This window comes from Podarcis raffonei, chromosome 5, assembly GCF_027172205.1.
Source record: "Podarcis raffonei isolate rPodRaf1 chromosome 5, rPodRaf1.pri, whole genome shotgun sequence".
Lineage (NCBI taxonomy): Eukaryota > Metazoa > Chordata > Lepidosauria > Squamata > Lacertidae > Podarcis > Podarcis raffonei.
This window is the reverse complement of record NC_070606.1, coordinates 102,101,400-102,122,391: the sequence shown is the minus strand read 5'-3', so window position 1 is coordinate 102,122,391 and position 20,992 is coordinate 102,101,400. Positions and strand designations below refer to the sequence as shown.

Sequence of the window (20,992 nt, the reverse complement as noted above, 5' to 3'; positions counted from 1 at the left end):
GGGAGGAGACAAGTCCCCCCCCACCCCGCCAGCTCACCTACTCCAAGCTTGTGAGGAGCAAACTGGAAGCTTTTGCTCCTTTTACTTAAGCACAGTTAAGGATGTGGCTATTTTAAAATTTGCTTTGTTGAAACAAGTCTGCTTCATAAGCCATCGCTTGGAGTTAACTTGTTTCAAACACATCTCGGTTATGAATAACCAGTTTGTCAGTTCTGAACGACATGATAATTAACCAAAATGGTAAGCAAAAGCTTCTGAGCCCCCCCTCAGGACTGTGCCAGAGAAGGAGAAAGGAAGGCTAGTGCAGGAGCCCTGGAGAGGCCAGGCTTGTTCCCACCACAATGGAAATCGTTTATGGTCTGAGGAAAAAGGAAGGCCCAGCATGCTCCACTTCTTCCAGATGGATCAGGCCAGCTGATTTGATTGGTTTGTTGACTTTGTGGTGGTGGTCCATGTTGCAGCTGCCTTTTGCCTCCTGGCATGCTGGCATTCAGCCAATGGATCACGGACAGCAGAATCCAGCAAGACCAAGACTTGTCATCAGCAGCAGGAGGAAGACATTCACTGACAAAGCTGGAATGTAACATATGGACATAAGGATATTAGAAGGGCCTGCAGGACCAACAACCTGCTCTCACATTGGCCAACTGGAAGCTAGTAGGAAGCCCAGAAGCAGGACCTGCATGTAACAGCACTAGTTGCATTTGGGATTCCCGACAGCTGAGATTCAGAGGCAAACTGCTTCCCACAGTGGAGGTAGAGCAGCGCCATCAGGGCAAGGAGCCACTGACCCTCCAGGAATTTGTCGAATCCTCTTTTAAAACCATCCAGGTTGGTGGCCATCACTGCCTCCAGTGGGAGGGAGTTCCAGAGTTTAACTAAGCTGTGTGAAGGATTTTCTTTGTCCTGAATCTTCCAACACTCAGTTTCATTGGATGTCCACAAGTTTCAGTGTTGGGAGAGAGGGGAAAAAGCTTTCCTCTATCTACCTTCCCCATGCCATGCATAAGTTTATAAACTTCCAAGTCAATTGATAAAGTAAGTTATGGTTTATGGTAAAATTTGTAAAGTTTTTTTTCTTTGTGAAAAATTAATTAAAAATATTTTAAAAGCAAACCAACTTCTATGCTACACGGAAGGCGTGAGGATCACTGTGTTCCACAGAACCTTTGAGGCCCAGATATATGCAGGGACAAGGATGCCTGTCCTCCCCTCACTCCTTCCCCAGATTGGTGAGGGGGGAGCAGTCTCTTTCCTCTCAGCTCAGTGCTAGGACTGGGATATGGATTGCTCCCTCTCCCCTCACAGCCCAGGATCAGGGATCCCTCCCCTCCAGGGACCCTCAGGAGTAGCCAGACACATTCATTCACAAAAATTCACATAGGCTTTTAAAAGGACATTGTTTCAATGGTGTTTTTGCACCCCAGGCTCCTTTGGGAGAAGGGGTGGGATATAAGTTGAATGAAAGTAATGATACTATACTTAGAAATGGCAGAAATGGACAAATCAACTGAACTGATTCAATGGAGAGCAGGGAGGCTGTGACATATTCACGGTGTTGAGAGAGACAGGCCAGTTTTGTCGATTATTGGAATGACAGAAATGGAACTCATATAATAAACTAGTATGCTGCTGTGGGGGGGACCCACACAAAGACACTGGGCATGCTGGATATAGTCCATGGGTCACTTCTCCCTGCTGCAGGGACAGGAGAGGGCAGGGGGGGAGTCCATGGGGCTCCTCAGACTCACCTGCACCAGAGCACTGGGAAGCCCTCAGGCCCTGCAGGGCCTCCACAAATGGCTCCCCCAGCCAGGAGATGGCCGTCCTCCTCGCCCCAACTGGCACAATGGCAACGGTGGAGTCCCTGAAGATCAAATCTTCCCCTTTGAAGGCTGTAGAGTTGAACATTTGGAATCCATTTTCATTGTGGTCGCCAAAGAAGTCCTGAAAGCCAAGCAGAGGTCCCTGGTTACACCCAGGAGCACCTCTCCTTTTGGGGGGGGGCTGAGGAGCTGCTGCCTGCCAGAGTTTGCAGAGAGCAGGCAGGGGGGTTCCCAGCACCTTGTGATTCCCAGCACCAGAGTGGGGAGAAGCAAGAAGTTCGCTACACTGGGTTGCCTTGTTTGGCTCACTATTAACTTAATTCCAAAAGGTGAATATGCTTAGAAATTATGCTTCACAAGTAGATGGAGTAGAAGAAATTGGGGGAGCTCTGACCTTAAGCAAACACTGGCTGATTGCTCTGTCACTGCCATTGTAGTGCTAGGCTTACACCATTTTAAAATGATACTGTTCTAAAAAATACTATGCTGCATTGCTTTAAGTTGTTTTGTTTTCCTCTAACTTCAAAATACCATTATCTTCTGAGAAGATAACGTGCTTTCAGTGAAGCTTTGTACACCAATAAATCGCTTTCTATTATAATCTTGAGTGTGGTTTTTATCACTGGCCGTTTAGGGAACTTTTTAATGTTTGATTTTTTTATGGGGAAACCCAGCTGGGTGGGCGGGGCATAAATAAATCCTCCTCCTCCTCCTCCCCCTCCCCCCCCCCCAGTGAAAATTTGTGCGCCAACCAGGAACTGCTCAGGTAAGCAACTAACACTTTTAGTGGATTACAGGTAGGTAGCCGTGTTGGTCTGCCATAGTCAAAAAAAAATTAAAAAAAATTCCTTCCAGTAGCACCTTAGAGACCAACTAAGTGTTACTGGTATGGCCTTCGTGTGCATGCAAACAAAAGCCATACCAATAACAAACTAGTTGGTCTCTAAGGTGCTACTGGAAGGAATTTTTATTTTGTTTCGACTTTTAGTGGGATTCCTTTTTGTGATCTTATCAAGTGTTGTGTTCATTCCTTTTTGTTGTCTGCATTTTAAACTCTTTTGAAATTAATTTCATGTAAAAAAAACCCAGAGAGGTTCAGATCATATTCTTGGGATCATATTTTTGAATGAGACAATTTATACTTTTCAAACATTCCATAAGTGCTGGAAATATAAATGGATAGTTTTGCTAGCGTTTTGCTTTGTAGCATCACAGATGAACCTAATCTGTACTCCTGAATCACAGATTATTCCTCACTCGCCTGGAGGCTCCTGGGCCACCTCCAGACCAAGAATCCTTCCCACTCACAGCCTGCAGTGCTGCTATAAATATTTACCCAAGGAGGAGGCTGAGTCTGCTGGGCTGCCAGGGATGGGTGACGCTGCAGTGCTGTGATTCCTTGGATTTTTCCATGAAAGTTTAAACATAACCAGCAACTCCGCTCTACACCTTTCTGCAACAACCTTTGCATTGTTCCCCCCCCCCATCATTCATCTGCCCCTTCTCCTCCATTACTGAAACCTTTTCCTGATTTTATTTTATTTTCATTTCATGCTGACGGCACCTAGATGCCCATTTACTATTTCCACGCTTGAAGCTTATAAAAAAAATCTTAGCAAAAGCCAAGCCTGGCTACTGAGAAATGCTGCTGCTCGGCTGTTCCACAATCCTGCTGTGACCATGTTGATCCTATTCTAATTTCTTGTTCACTTGCATCCAGAAGTTAAGCACAGACTGGGATGGCCTACCTAGCAGGGATGATGTAGTCTTGGATTTCCTGCACTGCCAGGTGGTTGGACTAGATAACCCTTGAGGTCCCTTCCAACTCTATGGTGCCAAGTGGGGTGGGAGGGGTGGAGAGTTTCCTATGAGGGTACATTGTTGGAAACGGTTGAGAAAGTGCATCAAAACCAAGCCCACAAATCTCAGGAGCAGGAAGTGTGGATGGTAGAAGGGGGCTTCATTTACACCCTGCCTTTTTGTTTGATCCAGACCCACAAGGGGAGTGAGCAGAAACAGAGCAGCTCAACACAGCGACAACAGTAAGGGCTTTAACACTCCGTGTTGGAGCATTTATTTTGCCTCAGAACTTTCCCCACGAAAACCCACTCTTTAGTGCTCAGTCAGAGCAAATGTCAGTTGGGGTTTCCTTTGGATTGCCATTTGCTCCAATTGAGCTTTAAAGAGTGCGGTTGGAGGGGGGAGGCTGTACAGCAAAAAGGGTGTGTGTGTTTGGACACAGAGCATTAAATTGTGGGCCATGCCTGCAAAGAGCGGAGGAAAGGGAAGTGTGGATAAGCCCCAAATTCAAATAAACCAGCAGCAGAATAAACTACCTAAACCATGTGAAAACCAAGCAGGGATCCAAGAGCTAGCAGGGACCTCCGCTGTCTGACCTTGCATCCCCACCAAGGGTCAGAGTGCCAAGGTGGTGTCAGGGCCCCTCCTGAGAGCACCAGGCTCCTTGCTGCCAGCCTGACCTCTGAGGGCAGAATCACCAGAGCAAATGCAGACAGAAGGAGTGCCCGGCAGTGCGGGATCAGGCCAAGGGGGCCCACCTCCCACTGGCCACCCTGGTGCCCAACAGGAAGCAGTGAGAGAAAAGAGCACCCTCAGGAGGATGGAGATGGCGATGGTGCCCTCTTGTGTTGTCTCTCTTCTAAGCCATAAACCGGTACCTGTGCAATGTTCAGAAGTCCAAAAACAGCCAAAGCATTTGTGTCTGGGTGGACCATGATGGCGTGGGCGGGCACCTGTCCCCAATGACAGTGGGCAAACTGGCTAACTTCTGCACGGGCACCATTTGGGCACAAGAGCTGGAAATCCCCCGAGCGCAGCTGGGAGGCCCAGGAGCCCGTGTTGTTCCCTGGAAGGACAAGAGTGCTCAGAGAGTGGTTTCAAGGAAAGGGAGGGAGGGAGGGATCATAAAAGACAGGAGTGGGCAACATACCATCTGTGTTTTCAAAGACTGTGGAGTGCTTGACAAAGGCCACATCGCCTTTACCCTCAGCTAAACACCTGCAAAGAACACCAAGAGTTTGACGGCAAGTGGGAAGCAGGTGGCAGAAGGACCTCCAGCAGCAGCAAAGCAAGGCATGCGGACCCCCCCCCCCCCGGTGGAATGGCCAGCGGCAGCCAGGAGCTTTGGCTGATGTGAACAACTTCCATGGTTGGTTCTGTGGTTGTGGGCTGAGAGGAACCAAGTACATCCCCCCTTTTTCTGTACTGAAAACACCCTTCCCTGCTGCAATCAGTGCCATCTGACTTGGACAACACATGTGCCGCTCTGTCTCAGGGAATGCCCCATGCTCACACCCCAAGAGTCTCTCCCCAGAGCCTTCCGGGTGGCAAGCAAGAGGAAAGACCCCCTCCTCTCTCCTGCCAGGCACATGAGGCTCAGGCCAGCTGGCACCCCCTGCCAGTCCCCGTTACCTGAAAGCTCCAGCGTGGCCATAGTAACGTTCTTGGCTGCTGGCACTGCACTTGTATTTGCCACTGAGGTCCCCAATGCAGAGCTCACACAGGCTGTCCAGGTAGCCATCTCCTGGGGCCCCAGGAACGCAGCTGCCAGAGAAGAAGGTGCTCACCGCTGGAACGAGAGGAGGAGGGTGAAGCCGGGCATGAGCCCATGAGGGTGTGGTTCAGCAAGGCCAGGAGAGCCCCAAGAACAGCTGGGCACTCGGAACGAGGGACTTGGAAGGGGCCCGGCTGCCTGGATGCATGAGGCTTCATCAGGTCCCGGATGAACCAGGATGAGGGCAGAGCTTTGGGCCAAACTCTGACTCACCTGAGAGGCTGGTGGGCCACAGCTCAAGGGCAGAGTCCCTGCTAGGCATGCAGAAGGTCCCCGGCGCAACCCCAGGCAGCGCCAGAGAAGACTCCCTGCCTGAGACCAGGAGTGGACTAGATGACCCCGGGGCTCCCTTCCAACTCTACGATGCTGTGAGACTCCCGAGGGCGAGTTCTGTTCAGCACAGGCAAGACTGAGGGGGTGGAGATCACTGGCCTGCTTCAGTACCAGGCGGCTTCCTCTGTTGGGCCAGAGGGTGCCTCAGCACCTGCCTTACCTGGCCTGGTGGTGGTGATCCCATGACCCCCTGGGGGGGGCAGCCACATGCAGGAGCTGGGAGAAAGGCAGGGGGAGAAGGGGGTCAAGGGCCCCTCCAGCCTTTGCTCCCCCTTCTCTCTCTCTCTCCAGCAGAGGTCTGTGTATGCCCTCCATGTCTCCTTTGGCCCCAAAGGGTCAACCCAGAGTCCCAAACAGCAGCCCCCTCCTGCCCCCTACCTTTGGGGATGTTGCAGTCCTGAGGACGGATGAACCCCTTCTTCAGCAAGAGGCCAATGGGCATCTTCCACCCAGCCATTGTCCCATAACCTGCGTGGCAGGACTTCCTTCCTTGCAGCTCGTAGATGGTGAAGGCGTCATCAGCCACCCGCCGCACGAGGGCCACTGCGTAGTAGGTGCTGGTGGTGTCCTCGTCTGGGAGGGCGGGAAGCACAAAAGAAACCCTGAGCCCCCTCTGCCCCCTCCTTTATCTGTTTAAAAGAGGATCTCTAAAAAAGAGCAGCATTTTGGACAAGAGCTTGAAATGAAGGGGTCAGGAAAGACAAGGGGCACCATAGAGGCACAGGGATCATTTCTGTTTACACAGTGGAGGGTCGCCCCCCCCCCAGACACACATGCTTCCCTCCTTGGGTCCTCCTTGTTCAATGACTGTTGTCTTAGGGGAAAGAAGAAGAGCTGAGCAAAGAGTGGCAGCCAAAGTGCCCCTCCAAGGCACAGTACGAGACTGGCAAGGCAAGCCCCTGCCCCAGTCGGGGTTACAGGTGGGCAACGTGTGCCCCCCCCAGCTCTTGAAGGACTCCTTTCTTGTCCTCCCTGGCCAAACCTTCTGGGGCCAGCGTGACCCAGGAACCTGACAGGTTGCCCACAACTGTCCTCAGGGGAGCCCAGCCCCAGGAAGCCCTCGGCTTGTGAGCCCCACGGGGCAAGAGAGCAAGGGGGAAAGGAGTGTGGTGGGTCTCCTGTCTCCTTGAAGATCAGCACCTGAGCACAGTCTGAGCCAGAAATCTGAGGCCTCCAGACTCTTTGCGTCTTTGCTGCCAATCACCAATTGCCCCACGGACCTTTGCGCTTGGGGGCTCCTCCTGGAGGCCTGGAAAGGTCCTTAGAGAATCCCTTGGTTCAGCTCTGTGGTGCCCAGCTGGGCGGTGTCCACGTTTGTGGGCACTGAGTCGCCAGCCGGCCGGCCACAAAGCAGCTTGCACACAAGAGGCCTTCAGTCCTGCCAGCCTCCTCACCTGCATAATGCTCGCCAGCAGCTGGCACCAGGCCATATGTCTCCCCGGCCGTGTAAATATCCTCTCCGGCCAGAGACACAACGTCAATGTCTCTGTTCTGAAAGGAAATCAAAACATCCTTTTAAGACCCGGCTGAGTCACGTTGGGGGGGGGGAGCGGAGGTGCCTGCCTGCCCCAATGCCTGTCCCCAAATGGCCCCCTTCTGCACTGTCCTGTCTTGCTCACAGGTCACAGAAGGAAATGGATGCAGAGGGGCAGGCTGAGACCCAAAGGGGGTGGCAAGGAGAAGCCAGTGCAGCCAGCCCTCCTGTGGCCTGGTGGCCTGTTCCCCACCAGATACGTGACACCCATCCTGCCCTCTAACCCATCTGGGCATGGCTGCCTGATAGCTTTGCTTCGGCTTAGTCCATGCCCAGATGCTCACATCCCTCTGCTTCACTCCACCTCCCTTGGGCTAAGGAGGGCTCCCTGAGCGCAAGCCATGAATTCCAGAGTCCCAGTCTGAAATCACATGGCACATGCTGGGAAGAGCTTCAAGAGGGTAAAGAGCCATTCAACGATGGACAGTGGACTTCCTCAGAAGGTGGTGTTTTGAGCAGAGGTTGGATGGCCATCAGTTGTGGATGCTTTGAGCTGAGATTCCTGCACTGAAGGGGGGGGACTAGAGGTCCCTCAGGGGTCCCTACAATTCTAGGATTCTCAGTGCCCAAAGGACCACCTCAGTGCCCATGCACCTCTGCCAGGCTGTGAAGGCAAGACTAGCCAAAGGCTCTTCTCTGGACGCCAATGACCCCCCCCCCAGACCTCCACCCTGGGATTCACTGATGGTGATGCTCTGGGCTTCACCTGCTGTTTTGACCCAAAGTCTTTTCTTGGTTCTGACAGGTGCAGGTTTTGTGATTTTTTTAACGTTGTTATTTGCCTGCTGGTCATTATTCTGAATGAATAAGGCAAAGGGCCAGCATGGCTTCCTTTAGTAGCTCTGGTGCTCCTGGTGAGGTGAGAGGCATTTGCACCTGGAGGGATGTGCTTGGGAGGCTGTGCGTCCAAATGGCGCCAAACCCCCAATGGAAGAGGAGTGGGGAGAAGAAGAAAGGCCCCCACTGCCCCAACTGGCGCCCGGTGCTTCAGGGCCGCTGCACTGATTCTGCTGTGTCCAGGCGCCGATTTGGATGTGGAGAACAGGAAGGAGCAGCTGCCAGGAGCTGGCTCCCCCTGCCTGCCCCCCACGGCCAGAACAAACCCTTGGGCTCCCATGGCCAGTTGCCCTGGTCCTGGGGGAGGGGAGTTAAGCCCCATCCATCACCAAGGCAGGAAGAGGGGGCCGTTGCAGCTCCCCTGCCCAGCCAGGGCCACAGGGAGGGAAGATTAGAAGGATCCTGGCAGAGGATCCTGGGCAGCTGCCTCCCCTTCCCAGCACTGTCTGCCCTGACTGGCAGACATGGCTCTCCTGGGATTTGGGGCGAGGCCCTCCCACAGCCCCACCTGGAGTTGCCCTCCGGGATGGAAGCTGCGTGCAGAGCCCTGAGCTGCTGCCCGTCCCCTTCTGACCATTTCCCAGCCCCCTGCACCCCCACTTCTGCCTTTTCTCTCCTTGGGGCAGTGCCTCTCTCTTTTATTCCATCTGTCTGTCTCTCCACCCCCCTTTCAGTTGCCCTGAGCTGCTTTGGGAGACAATATTTGCCTCGAAAGCAGAATGAAAATAGAAAAAAGAGACACAATAGAACACTACCACCCCATGCCAGGTATCCTCATGCAGCCTAGTCAAACAGCCTGCTGCCTGCCTGGCAAGGACCCCTCCCCTTCTCCCTGATGGCCACCTGAGGTCTGCCCAGCTGCCCCTGGGCCCTGCCAGCAGAGGGCAGCAGCAGCAGCCCCCAGGCTAACCCATCACGCTGGGCACCACACCTGGATGCGCTCCATGCACTGCTCGGGACTCTCTGCCGAAACACACTGCAGCTCCGGCTTCAGCTGCTTCTCCTTGAAGGCCGTGGCCATCTGGCTGCATTTCCAGATCTCCTCTGTAGACAAGACGCACCAGCGCAGGAAGGGAGGCAGCCCTGTAGCCCCAGAAAAAAGAGCGGCTGAGAACTTGGCAGGCCCACGGCAGGCCCAGCTCCCAGGCAAGCAAGCGATGGGTCAGCAAATCCCACGCTGAGGGCGGCATGACTGAGATCCTGGGGGTCCTTGTGCAAAGACACTGAGAAGAAACTCGGTGCCTGCCACGAGGGGGAAAAGAACACCAAGCTGCAAGTGCACTCTTCTCAGAAAGGCTGCCATCAGGCAGGTGAGATGTTGTGGGACTCTAACACTCATCAGAAACACCTGGAGGGCCACAGGTTAAGGAGAGCAGAATGTGGGGGGTCAGAGCATCTGGAAACAGATCAAGGCCCTGAAGCACATGGACCAGGTGACACCTGGCTTGAGAGCACTACATGTGAAAAGGATCTAGGAGTCTTGGTTGACCACAAACTTGACATGAGCCAACAGTGTGACGCGGCAGCTAAAAAAGCCAATGCAATTCTGGGCTGCATCAATAGGAGTATAGCATCTAGATCAAGGGAAGTAATAGTGCCACTGTATTCTGCTCTGGTCAGACCTCACCTGGAGTACTGTGTCCAGTTCTGGGCACCACAGTTCAAGAAGGACATTGACAAACTGGAACGTGTCCAGAGGAGGGCAACCAAAATGGTCAAAGGCCTGGAAACGATGCCTTATGAGGAACGGCTAAGGGAGCTGGGCATGTTTAGCCTGGAGAAGAGGAGGTTAAGGGGTGATATGATAGCCATGTTCAAATATATAAAAGGATGTCACATAGAGGAGGGAGAAAGGTTGTTTTCTGCTGCTCCAGAGAAGCGGACACGGAGCAATGGATCCAAACTACAAGAAAGAAGATTCCACCTAAACATTAGGAAGAACTTCCTGACAGTAAGAGCTGTTCGACAGTGGAATTTGCTGCCAAGGAGTGTGGTGGAGTCTCCTTCTTTGGAGGTCTTTAAGCAGAGGCTTGACAACCATATGTCAGGAGTGCTCTGATGGTGTTTCCTGCTTGGCAGGGGGTTGGACTCGATGGCCCTTGTGGTCTCTTCCAACTCTATGATTCTATGATTCTATGATTCTATGATTCTATGACCTTGGGCGGGAAAGGTTCAGGAAAGCACCACCAAAACGGTCAGGGGATGCCGCCCCTCCCTTACGAGGGAAGATTGCAGTGCTGGGGACTTCTCTTTAAACTAAAAAGTCCCAGAGGCAAGGAAGAGACAGCATGATAGAAGTTTATAAAATTCTGCCTGGCATTGAGAAAGTGGAGAGAGAGAAAGTTTCCTCCCTCTCTTCTAACTCTACAACTGGTGGACCCCGCCTGAAGCTGAACATTGGAAGGCAGATGAGAGGAAGCCCTTCTTCACACAGCACAGAATTCCCCTGTGGAACTCCCTCCCACAGGAGGCAGCTCTCACCACGAAGCCTTCTTGACCACAGACACCCAGGCTAGTTTGCCTGCCCTGCCCATTGCTGACCCTCTGCCCAGCCCTTGTGGCTCTTTCTCTCCCACCCAACTCCCAGGGCGTCCCCTCCACCCAGGGGCTGATTCTGAGATAAAGGAGCCACCACTCTTCCCTAGAGAGACAACCCCCAGATGCCCCATACTTGTAGGGTCACAGTCCAGTCCCCGCACGACATGCATGTACTCTTCCCCCAGCCAGGCCTGGTAGGACTGGCCCACAATAGGAACCAGCTCCATGGTGGAGTCTTTGAAGAGAAGATTCTTTCCATCATAGGCTGAAGAGTCAAACATCTGGAAATCAGCACCTTCGGTGTTAAACCTTTGCTGCAACAATGACAGAAAAGGAAGTCCCGGTTAGGAAACGTGGCTCTTCTTAACACCACAATCTCCCCCAAGTCTGCAATTGAGGGAGAAGAGCCCAGAGAAGCTCAGCATCCCGCCTTCCTCTCCATCTCTGCAGAGCAGGGGACACTGGGAGATGCAGCAGGCCGTGGGGTGGGGTGGGCACCCCTCATCTCCAGTCAGGCCAGCAGCTGAAGCAGAGGCCGGGGAGGGGGCCGGGGAGCCAGAGGGACCCACCTGCCCCTGGTTGAGCAGCTGGAAGATGAGGCTGGCATTCGCGTCCTCCCTGGCCACCACGGCGTGCGCAGGGACACGGGCCAAGTGGCAGGACCTCCACTCCGTCACGGCCGCTCTGCTGCCATCCCGGCAAAGGAGCTGGAAGTCCGTGGCCTGAAGCCCCGGCGGGATCCACGAGGGGGGAGCTTGGCCTGGAAGGCAGAGCAGAGCACAGGCAGTGACGAAGAAGAAGAGTTTGGATTTGATATCCCGCCTTTCACTCCCCTTCAGGAGTCTCCAAGCGGCTCACAATCTCCTTTCCCTTCCTCCCCCACAACAAACACTCTGTGAGGTGAGTGGGGCTGAGAGACTTCAAAGAAGTGTGACTGGCCCAAGGTCACCCAGCAGCTGCAGGTGGAGGAGCGGAGACACGAACCCGGTTCCCCAGATTACGTGACTACCGCTCTTAACCACTACACCACACTGGCTCTGACCCACATAGGCTGGGGACAGCTCCCCTTCCTGCAAACCAGGACTCCCATGGGCACCACTGAAAGGGAGACCACAGGGAACTGTGCCAAGCTGAGCAGTTTTGTCACTGTTCTTGCTTCATGCCTTTGCGTTGCATTTATTTCAAAAACTGCCCCAGGAGAACCATTAGCAGAAAGGCCCTTGTGCCTTCCCCAGGTGAGGTTTCCCTTCTCACCTAGAGAAGCAGAGGGAATAACTCCCTCCTGACCCATAAATCCAATGTTGTTGCATGAAGAATTCAACTCCTGGAAAGGGAGATAGTACCCCCTCTTCGGTCCCTCTCCCAGCACCTGCACATGCCTAAATCTTCACCCAAGAGGCCACCGGCTCCCCCTGGGAGAAGCTGACTCACCCTCGGTGGCTTCGGCGACTGTGCTGTGCTTCACAAAGGCCACCTCCCCTGCTCCGTCCACCAGGCACCTGAGGGGAAACCGAGGCACAGTCAAGGCCCCACAATGGCTGCAGAAGCACAGCGTGGTGAGAAGCTTTTGGCCGCTGCTCCCAGAGAAGGCTCCCACTACCGAGAAGGCCCTCTGCCTGGTTCCCTGTAACTTGGCTTCTCGCAATGAGGGAACCGCCAGAAGGCCCTCGGCACTGGACCTCAGCGTCCGGGCAGAAGGATGGGGGTGGAGACGCTCCTCAGGGTTCAAATTTCCTCTTTCAACCTACAGTGGTACCTCGGGTTACATACGCTTCAGGTTACAGACTCTGCTAACCCATAAATAGTGCTTCAGGTTAAGAACTTTGCTTCAGGATGAGAACAGAAATTGTGCTCTGGAGGCGCAGCAGCAGGAGGAGGCCCTATAAGCTAAAGTGGTGCTTCAGGTTAAGAACAGTTTCAGGTTAAGTACGGACCTCCGGAACGAATTAAGCACTTAACCCGAGGTATCACTGTATTGCGCTATAAACTTTGGTCTACAGCTATTTGCTCTGGTTGGTGGCTGGAATCCTTCCTTCATCCCGCAGGGACCTGCGAGCTCTGCCCGACCAGCTGGGGGACTGAGCAGCCTCACACCTAGATTTTTCCGTAACAACCTGAATGATTGCCACTTTAGCGCAGGGTGTTGTAGGGTTTGCTGCCTGCTTCAATTGTAGTGTTGCTGCCTGAAGAAGCAGCATTGATATATTCTGTTACTTTCATGTCATATAATAAACCAAGCTTTCTTTATTCCTCAGCATTCATGGATTTCCAGGGGAACGGGCCCCACTCTATTGTCCCCCAAAGGTACCTGAAGGCGCCCATATAGTCGTAATAATCCTCGTTGGGGCTCAGCTCACATTTCCCCCGGCCAGCCCCGTCTCCTCTGCAGAGCTCACAGAGGTTAGCTGGGTAGCCGTTTCCACTGGCTCCAGGGACGCAGCTAGCACTGAAATAGTTGCCCACGGCTGGAAGAGAAGGAAGAGTGAGGGGCTGGACCCACAAGCCAGGCCAGAGCAGCCCCTGCTGCCACCCCTGGCCCCAGGGGAGAAAGCAGCTGGAGAAGCAGCCTTGCTGGGCTCCAGTCAAGGCTGGAAGGAGATCTGAACACAAGGAGGGACAGCCCTCCCTCTGGTCAAGAGAGCCCCCCTGGCCCAGCTCAAGGGACACACCTGTGCAGCTCACAGCCAGCCAAGGAGCCACAAAGCCCCACATGCACACACAACCCCCGTTTCCCTTTATGCTGAGCACAAACCAATGCTGGGGAGTGAGAGTCTTCTTCTGTGTGTGCAACTGAGTACATCAGGACCCAGCATGTTCAGGGCTCTGCAGGTGATGCTGTGCGCCTTCCCCAACCCCAACACACACACACACACACACAAACTGTGGGGTGGGAAGAGAACCCTCTCTCTCTGGGACTTTTGCAAAGCAAAGCAAGGCTCTGGACTTGGCAATTGCAGAGAACATGGTCAAATTCTGCACACAAAAACCTCCTTTGGCAGGACACGGGGGTGTTTCTGTGCCAGCTGCAACCCAACCACAATCCCAGTCCAGAATATTACATAAATGTATGGACACCTGTGCAACTGATCAGAGGAGCAGTTTGACTCTCTGCAACTCAGAAGCTGGTGGCACGTCCTCAACCAGCCCTTTGCAGGCAGGCCTCACCTGCAGCTACCTCGCAGCCCATCACTGGCATCCGGCCGCTGTCACGAAGAAAGCCAATGGGGACGTTCCAACCGGCTGTCCTGTTGATGCCCGTGTGGCACGACTTGGTCCTCAGCAAGCTGTCGATAGTCAAGCTGGATTTTGCTCTCACAACAGCCACTGCGTAGTAGGACGTGCCAACATCTGCACAGGGATAGTGGGAAGGGGGCCTGTCAGTCTGAGGAAGACCTTGCGCCTCCAGGGCCTCAGCAGGATGGCACCGTGGATGCCACTGGAGCCCTGTCCAGTCAGCATGGGTTTTCATGCACACAGTCACTTGGCTGTTCTGCACATTTGAACCGTGCTCAGTGCTTGACTTGGCCTGCTGGAATCAATTGCTGCTGCAAGTGGGAAGAGCCGTTGCCCAGGTGGGCAGTGAGTGAACTGGATTTGGCTCAGAGAGATCCTGCCTCCCAGTGCTGGCCTTGCTGGACTGAACTGGCCAAGTCACTTTCTCCACTGAGTTCCTCCATACAAAATGAAAATACCAGTGCTTCTCTTTCCACGTGGGCGTTGTGAGGCTGGATGCAAGGAAGATGGCTGGGCATACAGATTATGTGGCACTGATCTTCCCCCCAGCACCCATGTGTTATCAGCAGAAAAGGCATTTGTGGCACACAAGTGGAGCAGCTGCTGGGTCCTGCCTGAACAGAGGGACGGATGCTGGCAACAACTCACTTACCTTGGCCATAGGCTTCTCCCACCACTGGCTTCAGGTTGTATTCCTTCCCAGCCTGATAAATGGTGCCGCCATCCACGGCTGCCACATCTGCCACACTTGCCTGTCAAGGAAACGGGAGGGCATTTTAGGTACCTGCTTGGCAGCCCCTTAGGAGGGAAGGGAGTTGCAGGCTCATGCCAAGAGATCCCTCTGCCCAGCCCAGCCTCCCTCCTTCAAGATTTTGGTAAGCGAGTCGCCATTTCCACCAGGCTTCCTCAAAGTCACCAGCCCCCAAGTTTCCCTGGGGTCTCACTGAAGCCTCTGAAGGTAGTGTGAAGGTAGAGAGAGTGTTAAAAATAAGCTGAGACCACACAGTGGTCATGAAACAAGAAAATAGTTTACTAAAGTGGAAAAAATATGGATTTTTAAGAAAAAGAGGTGCAGCGTGTTTCCCTTTGGAGACAAATAGCAAAAGAGAACCAATGAAAATGCCCCCCACTTTCCCTGGGCTAAACATTCCCTCAACTCAGCAGGCTCTCTGGGGAATCCTGCTCTCGAGTAGCAACACTTGGTCTGCCAATCCTGCAGCTCACTAAGGTTTTCCTTCTCTCTCATGCAGAGTTCCACCTTGAACTGCCCATCTGCCAGGATGACGACATCTGGATGCAACCCCCCACCCCCGTAATAATGCTGTCAGTCACAGGCTCAGCCCAGTGGGATACAGAAAGCCAGAGAGCCTCTCAAACAGGAGACTGACCTTTCCCACATCCACAATGGGGTTTCACCGCCTTGACCTATAACCCCCAAGGAACCACCAAGGAAGGTACGTCACAGGCAGCAAGATATGTCTGCCCATATCTCACCCATCTGCACAACAGCCCTGGCTAGCAAAGTTCAGTTCCTGGCCAGAAGGAGCTGCCTTCCTCCTGGTGGCTGATCCCAGATCCTGCCCACCTCATAGCCATTTAACAACAGGGTGAATGCCACAGGAATGTTTCAGCACAGCCAAGCCACCAGCCTAGCCTGGCCTTGCTGATGTGCCTGAGGGAGGGAAGGAGGTGACCAAGGGGGAGCAGAAGAAACAAGGATTCAAAACATGAGACTGGAGGAAGAAACAGAGGCAAAGGCATCACCCTGTGCTCTGCACACCTGCCTGCCTGGCAATTAAGGGAAGCAGCAGGGAGGAAGAAGCCCGCCGCTTGCCACTTTCTCCTTCACAACGGCTGGGCAAGCCAATCTCCCAACCTCCCTGTCTCTCTGACAGCATCAGCAAAGTGCAGCCCAGCTGGCATCAGGTTGTCGGAAGGGGAAGCAGGGGCAGCTGCTGAGTGCTCAGGACACAAGCCCAGCAACACCTCTTGCTGTGGTCCCCAGCAATTCCTAACACATCCATAGGATGGTACTGCCTGAGACGCGGGTGGCGCTATGGTCTAAACCACTGAGCCTCTTGGGCTTGCCGATCGGAAGGTCGGCAGTTCGAATCCCTGTGACAGGGTGAGCTCCCGTTGCTCTGTCCCACCTCCTGCCAACCTAGCAGTTCGAAAGCACGCCAGTGCAAGTAGATAAATAGGTACTGCTGTGGTGGGAAGGTAAATGGCATTTCTGTGTGCTCTGGTTTCCATCATGGTGTCCCGTTGTGCCAGAAGTGGTATAGTTCGGCTGGCCACATGACCTGGAAAGCTGTCTGTGGACAAACACCGGATCCCTTGGCCTGAAAGTAAGATGAGTGCCACAACCCCGGTCACCTTTGACTGGAGTTAACCGTCCAGGGGACCTTTACCTTTTTACTGCCTGAGAAAGAAGAGACTCTACACCCGAGGGGACAGGCAGGGCCAGAACTTCCATCCAGTCATAGCCAGAAATGTTGCCTCCCCTCCCCAACCCCAGACCCAAGCAAGTTAGACTTACATTGATCATCGATATGCAGTCGCTGGCTGAGACACCTCTCATACAAGTCAGCAGGGGTCGAATGTTGGCCCTGAAGAAGGCTTTGCTCATGTCGCTGCACTTGGCAAGCTCTTTGTCAGAGACTGTGCACCAATTCAGCTGGTCCAAGGCAAAGACTGAAAAGCACACACGTGCCAAGTGAGACAGGGAGGAACTGCTGGGGATGAGCATCTGATCAGGGCCTGTTTGTGTCCCTGGGGAGGGTCCCAAAGTCCTGTAGGACCTGAGCGAAAGGGCAGTGCTCCAATAATAATAATAATAATAATAATAATAATAATAATAATAATAATAATAATAATTTACTCCGCCCGTCTTGCTGGGTTTCCCCAGCCACTCTGGGCGGCTTCCAACAGAATATTAAAACAGGATAAAACATCAAATGTTAAAAACTTCCCTAAACAAGGCTGCCCTCCTCTTGCTGTCTTCAGCAGCTGACATCCAATGGCACAAGGCCTCCCACAGGGAAGAGAGAACACAGCCATCGGGGTCAGAAGCCACGGACAGCCTTCTCCTCCAGGAATGCGCTTCTCTGTCTCGAAGGGTGTCATTTCCACTTGTCCATCTAGCCACGAGGGGCTGTGCTGGGCCTCCCCAGAAGGGATCTTTTATCCCAGACACAGGGACCCCGTGAGACAGGAGCCAAGCAGGGCCTATTGTTCAGCTTGGCCCATGTCACCTGGAGGCAGAGGGGTGGAGCAGGACCCTCAGGGGCCGTATCCTCTGGAGGGCTTTGCTGCTGCCGCCCAGGGGCACAGACCCACTCCCACCCTTTGCTTCTGAAATGGCTTCCTCAGTCAATTTCATGTGGTGAATATGGGTGGCAATTTACCACCCAAGGTCACTTGCTAAGCCTCCAACTTTCCTCCTGATGTGGCAAATCCCAGGTGCCATCATGTGAGGTCGTATTCAGTTGTCCAGCAAGAGAAAATGACCAGCAACATTTCTTCAGGTTCTCTTGATTATGGTAAAAATGATGATAGGAACTCGGCCAAAGTGGTGTTTGCAGGTTGCTCTGTTTCTGTATCTTTCTGTCCCATCTTTGCAGAGAAGACAAAAGCTGAGGCCACCAGGTCCTTGCACAAATGGACCAAAGCTGAGCAAAGCCAAATCATTTAGTTTCTACATACATACTATCTCCTGGCTTTTTCCCTGGCAAGATTCAAAGTGGCTCATTTCTCCCAACTCAGCATTGTGTGGAGAACTACAGCTCAGACTGCCGCCATATTTCCACAAACAACATTCCCATCAGCAGTATTAAAACTGGGGCCCCAGAGTTGCTGGAGAAGAGCTGGGTGGCCTGGGGCCTTTCTGCCATGGATGGGCAAAGAGGGGACAGAACTTCTTGCCTTTTCCCCTCCTGAAATATCAGTTTTTGCTGCTGCCTTCAGCAGGATGGCTGAACGCATGGCACCTCCTGGTCTCTGTCTATGGCCCAGCAGCCTCAAGTGCTTCTGAAACTCAAAGCTTGTAGCAGAATCTTGTAGTTCAGTACAATTCCCCAAACCTACAATTTGCTCTTGCAAGACTCTGCTGAATGAGGGGATGGTCAATATGGGTGGCCTTATGGAGGACTGGAACAGAGAACTGCACACAAGGCAATGGCAATCCACCCTCCTTGGACCTCAGCCTGCGTCTTACCCTCCCTAAGCTTGTTTTCCAGGCATCCTGGACGCCAGCTGCCTCTGTCCAAAGTGCATGGCAGCTGCCCAGAGCGACCAGTAGGATCAGCACTAAACGCCCTGCCTGGCCTTGCCCCGCAGGTGCCCTGCCCCACATTAGCCTGATTCTAGAAACATTTCTGAAGTCTTCAGGGGTCCACGCTGCACCCATTGTACGCCACTGTCCTGGGATTTGCTAGAGGGACAGCGGAGCTGGACCTGCGTGGCTGGTTGGAGGCCAAGTGGCTGACCTGGCAGGACTGAGCAGCTGCCCCAATCACGCTTCTTGGCCAGAGGGCCTCTCTTCCCTGGACACCTAGGGAAGGGCTCCTTTTGTCCAGCAGCATACAGAAAACAAAATGTCTCAGATCTGGGACTCCTCTTTGGGACGGTTTGCGTGAACCGTCCGTGTGGGCTCTGCCAGAATCCACATCCCCTTTGGACGCCTTCTCTCTTCTTCTTCACTCCTTCTTCACTCTTTCCTTTGATTACATGTCTGATCTCCTTAATGGTATTATGAATTCAGCTGCTGCTATTTTGTTTCTTAGCTCTTAGTGTTTGGGTTCATTATATGTATTGTTACAAAAATTATTGAAAGATCAACCAACTGTGCATAAAGCAACAAGAACAGGTTCCTGTCGGCGGCTTTGCAGCTGTAGGACTGGCTGGAACTGCAAAGGGCCTGTGGGGGTTTCTGGCCATCTCTGCCCACCCCCACCCCACCCCCCGGCCTGCCAAGAAAACGGGTGATGTGGGACGACCATTTCCTGAGAGAGCTGGTTTTAAACGGACAAGCTCCTGGAAGCCAAAGTCTACCCCAAAGCAGGAAGAACAGCAGCCACTGCCCTAGCAGGTCCTTTGCTCTTTGGACAGGCCCCGCTCCGAGACTCCCACGGCTGAGCCAGAAGGGGAAAGTAAGGCTCTTGACCCCGACAGGGTGCTCTGCCAAGGAAGAGTGGGATCGGGGCCTTGCTCACGAGAGAGTGCATGAGTTGGTATTCCTCTTGGTATCCCTGCCAAATGAACACTTGGGTCATCCTGTTTGGATCTGTGCATCAGCCAGAAGGGCCTGTTCCCTCGCTGGGGTCTGATCCTGCTGGGCCAGAATCTCTGGGGCTGCTCCCTCCCAACTGCCCTGTCATGGCTAGGAATTGGGCCATGCTTAAGCTAGAGAGAGGCTGTGGAAACCCCAGGAGTGGCAACCAGCCCTAAAAAGCCACAGGGTGTCTAAACCCACCACGAAAGGGGGGGGGGTCTTCTGGCCCAGGCCCTTCCCCCCACCTTGAGAATTCCCAAGAAGAAACTTCCTTCTCCATGGAATCTGACCCTCATCAGAGAAGAGAGTTTCAGCCTACCAGCTTGAAAGCAGAGCAGAAGGGCAGAAGGACGGGCGACGCTCTTCATGGTGGAGGAAGGGAGCTCTCTGGAAGCTGCTGCTCAGCCTTCTCTCTTGGATTCCTCTCTGGAAAAGGAGGCAGGCGATGCCACCCTGCATGTCCCCACCTCCAGGGGGAGGGGGGAAGACTTTGGATCTGGCAAGGTGAATGACTGCCTTCAAGGAACGCCCCCCCCCCCGGCAGTCAGGGGACAACAGAGCTTACCATTGCTTCACTACCACCTAGTGGCTTAGCCGATTAAGAGCCCGTGCAAAGGCATATCCTGGAAGCTGCTGCAGCCTAATGGACTAGCAAGGGCAGGAGGGGCTCCTGGGACCCCTGGGCAGCCTCCTCTTCTGCAGCAGATGCAGACAGAAAAGCAGCAGGCAGGAGAGGCAGCAGCTACCAACCACCAGATGAGCACCGGGGGTCCCAGATGGAAAGCCAGCCTCTGCTTGGAGGAAATTAAGGCAGGTACAGCAGGTGGGAAAGTGCGCAGAACAAGAGAAGAGGAAGGAAGTTCAACAGATGGTAGCAGGAATCTCCTCTACCACAAGATCCCAGATAGGTGGGGGACCCCCCCACCTCACCTCTGCTGCTTAAAAGCCTCCAATGAAGAAGTCCATCACCTTCTCAGACAGAGTCTGCCTCACAGCTGGCACCAGCATGAAGGTCTTTGTGATGCCTAATTCTGTTCCTTGTGGTGTGAACCTGATGGCCCATATCCTGCCCTCTGGGCAAAAGGAAACAAGCCCTTTGGGTGGCTTTCCTGGTGCTCTTAACCATCAGCCCCCCCCCCAATTCATCATAGGACATTCTTCAGAGGACACTTCTTGCCACACCTTCCAGACTGTTGATACTCTTCTTAAACTTCTGCATTCAGAATTAGACAATCTAGGTGAGGTCTAATCAAAATGAACAAATGGCACCATATGCCTTCTTACAGTCAGGAGACTACACATCCATTAATGCAACCTGGAACTGCATCAGACTTTTTTGCTGCAGCATTGCACTGCTGGCTCTACTCCTGGGTTGCTCATGCTGGGTTTGTGAATCTCACTCTTCCCACCTAAAAAGTAGAACTTTGACTTTCATCCTTGCTTTTAGTATTTTACTCTGAATTTGAATTGCTTTTAATTTTGGGTGGTTGGCAACCTTGGGGGTTATTCTGAAAACTGGAATGTGTATGGGATATTCTTAAAAGGTAAATACAATAGCAGCAGTCAGGGTGGCAGGGACAGGATATGTCCTGGCGAGCGACACATTCTTCAACAGGTTTCGGGTGGGGATGAGACAAGGGGGTTGAGCCAAGAGTGTGTGTGTGTGTGTGTGTGTGTGTGTTACAGAAGGGGGTGCAGATGGAGCTCCTGGGGGGAGCACCAGGTATGAAGGCAACAGGCAGAGAGAGGGGGGGCAGAGGGCACACACTGGCTATGCTGGGATACAAGGGCAGGGAGATAAAAGAGTAAGTAGCTCAAAAGTCCTCTGGGCAAGATGTAACTTC

General features: G+C 53.3%; 1 protein-coding gene across 1 annotated transcript; it reads right to left on the bottom strand.

Moving 5' to 3' along the window:
• Positions 1-353: 353 nt before the first annotated feature.
• LOC128414934 (melanotransferrin-like) lies at positions 354-19,788 on the bottom strand. Its single transcript, XM_053390932.1, has 16 exons — positions 19,468-19,788; positions 16,416-16,570; positions 14,529-14,628; positions 13,808-13,990; positions 12,951-13,107; positions 12,074-12,141; positions 11,212-11,402; positions 10,776-10,956; positions 9,036-9,187; positions 7,128-7,224; positions 6,112-6,306; positions 5,259-5,415; positions 4,777-4,844; positions 4,505-4,692; positions 1,752-1,947; positions 354-573 (listed from the first exon to the last, which is right to left on the bottom strand). Exons 1-16 carry the CDS (start codon positions 19,514-19,516, stop codon positions 503-505), a joined length of 2,208 nt encoding a protein of 735 aa, XP_053246907.1. The 5' UTR covers positions 19,517-19,788; the 3' UTR covers positions 354-502.
• Between the last annotated feature and the right edge of the window lie 1,204 nt (positions 19,789-20,992).

Bases quoted from the DNA above. Each gene is read 5' to 3' on its own strand.
- LOC128414934 (XM_053390932.1), bottom strand. From the start codon at position 19,516: ATGAAGAGCGTCGCCCGTCCTTCTGCCCTTCTGCTCTGCTTTCAAGCT. The intron at 11,403-12,073 runs GTGAGTCAGCTT...TCTGCCTTCCAG, and splicing joins AGTCGCCGAAGCCACCGAGG to GCCAAGCTCCCCCCTCGTGG. The intron at 7,225-9,035 runs GTGTGGTGCCCA...ATTTCCTTTCAG, and splicing joins AGTGCATGGAGCGCATCCAG to AACAGAGACATTGACGTTGT.